General features: G+C 41.7%; 1 protein-coding gene across 2 annotated transcripts; it reads right to left on the reverse strand.

Moving 5' to 3' along the window:
- Nucleotides 1-409: 409 nt before the first annotated feature.
- Nucleotides 410-9,869, reverse strand: LOC120074436 (uncharacterized). 2 transcript variants are annotated; one of them, XM_039027555.2, is made up of 8 exons: nt 9,562-9,869; nt 4,088-9,348; nt 3,735-3,991; nt 3,517-3,661; nt 2,987-3,185; nt 2,557-2,895; nt 1,765-2,459; nt 410-1,471 (listed from the first exon to the last, which is right to left on the reverse strand). In XM_039027555.2, exons 2-8 carry the CDS (start codon nt 9,134-9,136, stop codon nt 824-826), a joined length of 7,332 nt encoding a protein of 2,443 aa, XP_038883483.1. In that variant the 5' UTR covers nt 9,137-9,348; nt 9,562-9,869; the 3' UTR covers nt 410-823. The 2 variants fall into 2 exon arrangements, with proteins under 2 accessions (XP_038883483.1, XP_090167941.1); XM_090311815.1 differs by lacking the exon at nt 9,562-9,869 and having other exon boundaries at nt 4,088-9,554.
- Nucleotides 9,870-10,093: the final 224 nt, after the last annotated feature.

Genomic DNA, 10,093 nt, shown 5'->3' on the forward strand with positions numbered 1-10,093 from the left:
GATTGGTGTAAGTTAAGGATTGAAAAATTAAGAAAAATATGAGAGTATCTATCTAAAAAAAATTATATATAATTTACTTTAAAATTTGATTTTTTTTTTTAACTTGAAGAAAACTTGAAACAGATTGATTGATAACAAAGATATTTTTTAAACTCTTTAAAAGTTTTAAGAATATTTTTCAAACTTTTAAAATTTCAAGTGCATTTTTATATCAAGAACATGTTTTATAATTTAACTAACATGACAGAGTTAAACTAATCTAAAAGCTAACCATTAATTAAATACAAGAAAATCCTTATAGACTACTTGAATGAAAGACAGGAAGGGCATTAGTCTGTTCCCATAGTTTTTAAACTTGATCATACATCCTCTTATTAAAAGATTTAGACGCATCAGAACATAAGATAGGTGAGCTTAATTTGATCATTGATAGCATTGCAAGTATAACCTTAAAAAGTCAGAAATATGAATATGTTCCAATAAATAATAAAAATTTTTGAAGCCGACTAGAACTTCATATCATAATTGACGATGCCCCGTGTCCTACTTCCTGGCACGTCGCTTGGAAGAATGAAATCAAATTATCCCTCAAGTCTGGAATGGCATCCCCCATTCAAACTGCAGTTGCAGTCATCACCTATGTTCATTGGCCATTCATCAATAATGGACGGGTTTCTACAGACTGACGAATTCCAACACGCTTTACTAATTGCAACATAAGCACAAAAAAAAATAAAAATAAAAATAAACCAACCAAAACTTTGATTTCTGGACCGAAAACAATCCGTTCAATGCAAATCCGAAATCTAGGCAGCTCCCTTTTCTACACTCTGAGATTTCCATTCGATGGTTGCTTGGCCACATAAATTTGCTTCATTTTTGCAGAGGAAAAGTTCTTTTCAGCTCCAGACTGGTTTCTTCCCATGAACCCTGTTCTCCGGTGGGGCCATTCGCTACCACCTGAACCATTCTTTTGAGAAGCACCACCTCTCTGATAATTGTACCCAGAAGAATGACCGTATTGCTGGGCGGATATGCCCTTATGATGAGACGACTGAGATTTTAAATTGGTGCCTGCATTCTGGCCACTGTTGCTGCTACTGCAATTCTGAACACCAGTCTTGCCAGCATCAGTAACCAAGTTCACTGATAAGCCGTTAATGTCAGCATTTGGCACTGAAGCCCCAGAACTGACGCAACTTGAAGCATCAACTATTCCAAGTTCATCCGGAAGTTGGGTGACAGTTGCATCGGCTGCCACAGGAAAATTGCGCTTGTGGTCAGAGGCTACGGAGGGTTGTGATCCAGGAAACCTGTTGACTGTAAATGTCGGATCAGAAGATGATGCATGACTGAAATGAGAAGGAAGAATGCCTTCCGCCTGCTGCTGCATAGGCATGGACAGAGGCACAGGCTGACCAGAGGATGCTGAAGAAGGCCACCGAGCTTGGACTGACATTTCAGGAGAGGCCTGCAAAAGTATTTAAAAGCAAACCATCAGACTAGTTATAGAAGGGAAACTACCAATCCATGCATCTGCTTCATTATTTAGAACCAGAGATACTGTTCATGTAAGATATATAATCTTGGACCATCTGTTTCATTATGTAGGAACAGAAATTCTACTGTTTATGTAATATATATATAATCTTGGACCTTACATTTCTTCCAAATAATGTCTAAAGTCCGTACTCCGTAACACAAAACGTTCCTTCTCGGGAGCTACACAATAAGGCGATGAAAGGGTACTAAAATCAACCGTACCTGGAATGGAGAAACATCAAACATAGCTAATGGAGAAGCCATCGGCAGCAGGGGCGAACCAGGGGCAAGATGCTGGATTGGAGGTAAGTTCGTGGGCATGCGTTGAGCCGAAACCATATTTAAATTTTTCTGATCCCCTTCAACGCCCAAAGAAGAAGGTCCCGGGCTATGCTTCCAGTCATGCTGTTTTCCAGAAGGAATATACGTAGTGCCCATGAAACTCAAGCCAACTTGCCCGAACTGTCCAACAGGAGCAAAGTGATTGTATACAACCATGTGCGGAGGACCTTGAACCCCTGGGATGCCTCCAGGACTTATGAACGGACCAGTAAAACCAGTAGGAGGCCCATAGAATGAATCGACACCAGAATGACACTGTTTCCAGGATCCAAGAGGACCGGGTGCTGGTGCACTGCTTTTTTGTGTTTGAGCTTGGGTGGTGGGTACCGACTCATCATGTGGTCCAAAAGTAAAGACAGGACCTCCCAACATAGGATTTATCTCATAAAAGGGAAATTGGGAAGGCGAACCACCAGGGAAATGTGAAAGCACCTGGCTTGAAGAATTCTGTGGACTTGGCAAAGTTGGCCACAGGGAAATTGGGGGAGTCTCAACAGACAAATCTGCAGGGAGGGCTACAGTAAGAGAGTCATCCGCTCTTGTTTTGCTGGCTAATTGCTGATCACCCACTGAACCTGTAAAACAGTAACCATTGAAGTCATGTAACGAAAAATACAAACAAAATAAGAGGTAAAACTAATTATCGTAATTGCACCACAGCTTCCACACTACCTGCTGTTATAACGTTAATATCCCCACCACCAAAATTATTGGTATCAGTAACTGAAACAGAGCACGTGCCAATCCCATTAGCGACTATCTCATCACTACTGATAGCTGCAACAGCAACAGCAGAAGCAGCTGCCTCGGCTTCAGCTTCACTATCTTCAATATGAGTACAAGATTCAGAGTGATGCTTCTCTTTCTCGAAGAAAAGATGACAATCATTCTCAGCACCAGAAAGTTTGTGAGGAATTGGGATGTCTGAGTGACAGAGACTAGAGGGGGCACCAATCCCAAGCAAAGTGGAACAGCTACCAGGAGAAAGAACTGTTGGAGATGTGACTGCACCTGCATACATAATTAAAAAGAGAAAATCAGAATTAACAAATTGAACTCCTAAAATCAGATTTTGACGCATGCAGTTCCTCCAATTACTCACCAAACTGAATTTTCTCGCCAGCAAGCAGAGAACTGATTGGATTAGCAGCAGAAGAAAATGACCTATCCAATGCTAAGATAGATGGCGATGGCACATTAGGATCGCCAGCTAAGCTAGAATGATCTCCTACCGGAGGATGTAAATCAAACTGAGCAGGCTTCATAGCTTCATCAAGTTGGGTTTGTGTCAGGGCCATAACCTGCCAACCAGTTTGAAATTCTATCATATAATTATGATATATAAAAATGTAAAATCACATTAGAAGTATAGATCTAAGTAGTAAGTACAATCAACTCGAACTTAAACAAAGATTTAACCCTTCTGGCGCTCAAACTAAAACAATGATATAAAGGTCCTCTAACAAACTAACACGGTAACACGGAAATATTAAAATTGCCTAGAGATCCGTGAAAGCAAGCAATGAACAATACAGTCAACAAGGTCAATATTAAAACCCCATATCAACATCCAGAAAAATATGTAACGACCAAAATAAAACTCAACTACGTCACCACTTCCACCTCTAATACCTGTTGATTTATACGTGAAGTACCCCAGGAAGTAAAAGATGAATGAACATTCTCCAAAATATCATCCTTCTTATCAAACATCATGCTTGAGTCAAGATTTCTTCCTTCACTAGTTGCCAATGCAGGGCCACTCGTCTGGATAGACCTATGAAATAATATAAAAGATTAGCTCATATTCAAAGATGATGCACGTAAGTTCCTTCATAATGAATACCAACCTAGCAGCATGTGATCTCTCGGACTGGGAATCAGATTTCAGAGCAGGAGTCCCAATTGGGGCCAATGGTTGAGAGACTACTGGAGAGCTAAACGCAGTTGACACCACAATATTTCCTGATCCACGTCCTCCTCCATCAGCAGCAACAAAATCAGATCGTGTTCTCTTTACCGGTTCTGCTTCCTTAGCAGCATAAACTTTGCTTGAATTGACTGAAGATAATGCATTTTTCGAAGTAGATCGACTTTTCCGTGGGATCTAAAATTGTACTCATCAAATTTATTGAACTAAAAACTTGCAATAACAAAAAATAAATAAACAAAAAAGGAAAGGAAGGATGGAAAACGTATAAACCTTTGAATTGTGGGACTTTGCCTTGATCTCTTTCTCTCTTTGTTCACGCCTATCATTCAGCATCTGCCTTTTAGATCGCACCTCAATGAAATCATCCTCATCGCTGGGAGCCTCTATGCCAGGTTGCTCAAATACACGTATGATTCCACTCTGCAAAGGGGCATCAACGTCCTCCCCAGAACAAATATTCTTTCTGAAGTTACCTTCTCCAGGATATTGGCTTCCCTGGCTCTTGCCCAAATACTCTTTTTTCACTCCCTTTGCAGATCTATTACCAGCATCAAGCTCTAGGGAAGTACTTGCCCCAGAGCTTAATCCTTCAGATTCTAATGCTCTTTTCGATGGCTTATTAGATATGACAACCTTCCTAGTCCCGTTTCTGGCAGAATGGACGACAGTTCTTCCACTAACAGTTGGCTTATCATCTACCCCTACATGGTTTGAAGAAACTTGACTGTTAGACAATTTTTTATCCACAGTTTCTCGAACACGAAACTCAGTACGTGGAATATTGCGCCTCGTCCGCCTCTGAAATCCACCGGTATCTAAGCGAGTAGATTCAGAACCTGGGAATGGCAATCTAGATCCAGAATTTTTTACTGTAAAGATATACTTTTTCCCTCTTCCACCATGAAACTGGCCACGAGCTTTTAACCCACTCAAACCCTTATCTCTTGAAACAGAATCAAATGATCCCATCCCATCCTGACCTTGACCTTCAGATTCTTTTCCCCTTGATACCACATATTGATTATCTGAAGTTGAAACACGGTGCCTCTGATGTTCTGCTTGAAAACCTGGTTCTGATCTGGAATTGCTCTCATCAATGCAAGAACCTGCAGTTTGATCCTGCGGAGTCATAAGCTTGCTTTCTGTACTTTCTGTTAATGGTAATGACTTTGACTCCATTGATGGGTTCACATTCAAAGATCTTGACACAAGGCCTTGTTGGTTATCCATCAGAAAAGGCAATACATCATTTTTCCGTGAATTGTGAACACAGGTTTCCTGAGAAGGATGAATGGACAGAGCATCTCCTGGGTTTTTATTTAAAGGAAAACCAGTTTGTACAGTAGGTGGAACAAATGTCAGCGGTTGAGGAGCCAAAGGCAGTACACCTTGGGAGACTGAAGATGTATACCTTAGCTGCCCAAACTGGAATAGAGGGGTCTGTGATGAATGCATGTGAGTCATAGATTGGGTAATCTGAGGATGCAAATGAAGAGGCATCTGTATAGAACCTATCTGTATAGCTGGTACAGGAGATGGTATGAGAGAAGGACCTGAAAACAACCCAAACTGAAGCTTAACAGGAGGCTCGGCTTGACCTGAAACGGCAGTATTTGGCACAATAACTTGACCAGATATAGATTGTGAGGCCATCGGCTGTTGAACAGACGCACTAGATCTGCAAGAAGAATTTCCTTGCTCGGTAATCTCAGATTCTGGCAATGCTTGTGCAGTTATAGGCTGCATAACTAAGTCCTGCATCTCCTCAGGGTCAATCCTTATTTGAGAAGAAGCATCCGCATATTGGCAGACTTTACCATCAACTGGCAATCCTTCAGAAGACCCCTGCTCTTCCTTGATCCCATTTGAAATTTCTGGTGCAACATACATATTTTCATCGTTTCCTGGAATTCTTTCAAACTCGTCATTCGGCATCCCCACTTCAACGCCTTCATTAAAACCTAATACCAAGTTATCTAACATATGGGGTGACCCTTTATCATCTAAATGCAAATCATCAAAATCTTCTACAAGGTCAATGTTCTCATCCTCTCCTTCATGAACTTCGTCTTCTTCCTGATACCCATCATCATCTTCATCATATTCTTCCTGTTCTTGCACATGCTCATCTACAACACCCCATTCATCTTCATCACCTGTAGATACCCTAGTAGAGGTAATCATGATCTCTTTCCCAGACTTGGCTGGTACAGCAGATTCATTATCCTCTATTGACAATGTGCCTTCTCTACTAGCTGATAAAACAGGAGAATCTCCAGAATCATCCAAGTCTTCATGAGATAGATGAGTTGGAGAGGTAGGGGGGCTAAAAACAGAAAGGGTTGACTGTGAGTCACACCGCAGTGTTGTGTTGCCATCTGGTTTCTGCTCCTCGTTCTCACCATTCTCTAAATTAACATCAATTATCTCAGGAAGTGCACGGTTGTCATGATGAATATACCTTGTCTGAGAAGTAGAAATATTATGTGCCGGATGGTCATATTGTATCTCACTTTCTACAATATCCCGGGGAACAGATTCATATTCACCCCTGACAGAAGATTTCTGTACAGACGCTACAGATGGAGGAGGAAGAACACGAGGTTGCCTCTGGGAATAGCGTGACCTTCCAACAGAATAGGACCCATCAGCCTCAGAGATTGGATTTACTCGTTCAGGGTAAGGAAAATAGAAGTTGTTGCGACCACTCTCCTGCCTCCATCCATGATCACCATAATTCTCGACATTATCCTGAAATTCGGAGTCAAACTCTTGGCTCCTGTTATAATGATCGCCACCTCCCGAGAGATTAGGTCTCTGTCCTCTTAGCTGAGAATATTCATCAGATTGTGGTTCTGTAATACCTCTTCTATGAGATGTCCTGGAAGTCGTAAATCCAGCTCCCCCATAAAACTCTTTCCTAGAAGATACCCGCCCACCAGTTGATGCCTCCCGCCTTGGACCATTGTTGTAGCCAGTACTCTGATCCTGTAGAACAAATTGAGAGCCACTTCCTCTCTCATAAAAATCTCTTCTCCATGAATTAATAGACTTGCCTCTGTCCACAAAGGAAGGAGAACCATCTGTAGAAAATTGAGATCTAAAGCCCACCTCAGAGGACCTATTTATGCTAGATGACTCTGAAGAAGCTGATGTAGTGATTCGCTCCACCATCTTTTCACCATCTTCCCAATCAACTGTGTCCGCCAACCTGGAAACATCTTTTACAACACTGGGAATCTTCTTTTCAGGAATATCTGAAGTCAAAGTGCTTGATTTCACAACTTCAGCCTGCCTCTTGGCCATCCTTTCCTCTAATTCTAGAAGTTTTAGTTTAGCAGCCTGTTTTCTCCTCTCTTCCTCCAGAAGAATCCTCTGTTTTTCTTCCTCTCTAGCCATCCGTAGTTCTTCAGCTTTTTGGATAGCCTCCAGTCGTTCTTGCTCAGCTCTCCATGCTGCTTCTCTGGCTTCTTCTTCAGCTCTCCTCTGCCTTTCTTCATGTTCCCTTGCAAGCCTCTGTCTCTCTTCCTCTTCTCTCCTAGCTAGTTCTAGAGCCCTTTCTTGCTCCTCGATGATTCGCTGACGTTCCTGCTCTTGGATCTGTTGAACTCTCTCAAGTTCAGCCTCAAAAGATTCCCTAACAGGGTCATGAAAATCAGTCTGCTTGATCACATCCTTCTTCCTCTTAACCACCCCAACAAGACCAGCAGTAAAAGGATCTCGTCCATCAAAACTAGAGGCTCCAAAATCTTTCATAAAAGGATCTTCCATGTAAGGTTTCTCAATCTTTGCAAACGAACGTCTATCCCTGCCAAAGTTCAGCAACGGCTCATCGGCAGGAATTCGTTTTAAACTTGTAGAGTATGATGAGTTTGCAACTGAAGTATTATGTGTTTCACCCCTGTACCTGTTGTGTTGCTCACTAACATACTTGTCTCTTACAGTCCGATCTGGTTCCTGGGAGCTATAGGATTCTGTTGCACTATTCCAAGTTTGCCGCCCATTCTGTCCAAATCCAGTATCTCTCCTCCCATCTTTATTCACATGTTCTCGAAAATGTGAAACATGCATGTTATCAGCATTTGTTTCTCGATCAATGCTAGTGGGCCTTCCTGCAATATCATTTCTATCGTTACCACTGTCTGAACCAAATCCATCTTTTGGTATAGGATTGTTTCTCCGAAAGTTTCCTTCCCAGCCTTCTCTACTAGCTGTCCTGGCATCCCGACCATAAGGGTCCAATTTATGAATGTCACTGGAATGGAACTTCCCAGATTCATCATCCCGCAGATTCCATCTCTGAGAAAAATTATGAGTGTGCTTGTGGGGAAGAGAACTAACCCGAGGCATGTCGAAGTCCCTCTCCCAATAAGCCTCACTCTTTGGGTGCCCTCGATCCCTAACCCTGTCAATCAAACCATGGCTTGTATCACGTTCATCATCAGCCCAGTCTGATCTAGGATTCATTGAGACGAGTGGTAAAGGGCCTGGAAAAATATCATCCTGCTTCCAAGATAACTCTGGTGATTGGAGACTCCCAGAACCAAAAGAGTTTCCATTTTTTGCATTCTCACTGGGGATACTTTCCTGTGATGACTGAAATTTTGAGTGGGCATCTATTCTTGAACTTAAATGAGAAGTATCCCTCTGTTCTTCATATAAACCTTCAGGCGCATGCTTCAATTTAGAACTCAACCCATCTCTCTGTTTCTGAGAAGGCGCGGCTGCAGAAGGTAAAGTTGCTTGCAAAGAAGGGAAATCCTCACCTCTCAAAACGGGGGCTTTTTCAACTGCAGTAAGCACCTGAGAGGAAGCAGAAGTAGACACAACCGGGCCTGTCATACCAGCACGCGCAGAAGGAGGCATATACACACTACTACCACCGCTCACTCCATCAACACTTCGCAAAGACGGATCAATTTTATCAACTATATTAGCACTAAGCCCTTCTTTCTCTGGCAAGTCGTTGGTGCGCGGCTTTGTCCAACCCATACCAGCTGAAGTTGGCCTCTGTCCGTTTCCCAAAACCCCTCCACCAGTTGGCCCAGCGCCTGAACCCAAAGAATCAAGTCTCTCATGCTCCTTTCGCAAAGAAGGCAGATTCAAGGGGGGTGGAACAGAAAGTTTCGGCCCAGGTTTCTGGGAACTGCGGGGCCTCGATAGGACCACCATTCCTCCGCCGGCTCCATGACCACCAGGTCGCGTTCGATTTGATCCATAAGAATTGGAATGAGATGAATGATGATGGTGATGAGCCTGTCCATACGATTTGTTGAGATTCACGGACACAAACTTGGTCCCAACGCCAGGGTTAGCCATCGCAGGGTGCACCCCAAAACTCTAATCCGCTTGGCGGATCCCGATTCCCGCCAAAGCATCAAAAAACCTAACTTGCCGTTCTTTTCTAACAGAAGCAACTCAAAGATCCTCCTTTTCGCAGATCTTGAAGCAGACAAACGATCGAAAATTTTAAAAAGAAAAGGACTAATAAGAACAATGATAATGATACGGCCAACGGACTCTCTCTATCCCTGATGAATAAAATTAAAACAGAAATTAGTGGGTATTACAGATTCAGAAAGGTGAATAGAAGCGATCTAATAAACCAAACAAAATGAAAAGAGGGGGCCAGAAGTTGCTGCCGTGCTATTAGGGTTTCACTACAATGCTATCGTAATACCAGATATGAAGAGGAGGAGAATCAAGAGGAAGAGAAGAGGGAGATAGTAGAAGAAAGAAGTTACCTCCAAGAGTTTGTAAGTTCGAGAGATTAACGTGCGCCGCGGAGTAGACGTCTACAGTACGTCAGATGAAAGAAACCTACTCTAACGAGGAGGAAGATGGGGAGGACAAACAGAAAAAAAAAAAAAAAAGAAGAGAAAAGAGGGAGAGAGCAACCGATAGGCAATACCACGAGAACGAAATAATCAAATACTTTCTCTTTTCTTTATGCTTCGCCCCTTTCTTTTACTTCAATTCTGATTTTCGCCCCTTCGATTTTTTTTTCTTTTTTTCTTTTTCATCCTTCAATTAAAAAGAAAATATCTTTCATAAAGAAATTCTAAATTTTCACTTACATTTTATACTTTCTTGATAAAGCTAGAGGACGTATGCAATGCACTTAGGTTAAAATATTTAGAATATAAAATTTTAAATGTGTATTTTATTCGTTAAATTCAAATAGTTTATATCTAACTAAATTAAAAGGAAAGAAACATATGATGACTAAAATGTTTTATTTATTTATTTATTTATTATTATTATTGTTTTTATCTT

This window comes from Benincasa hispida, chromosome 3 (genome assembly GCF_027475165.1).
Source record: "Benincasa hispida cultivar pf3 chromosome 3, pf3_genome.v1.1, whole genome shotgun sequence".
NCBI lineage: Eukaryota > Viridiplantae > Streptophyta > Magnoliopsida > Cucurbitales > Cucurbitaceae > Benincasa > Benincasa hispida.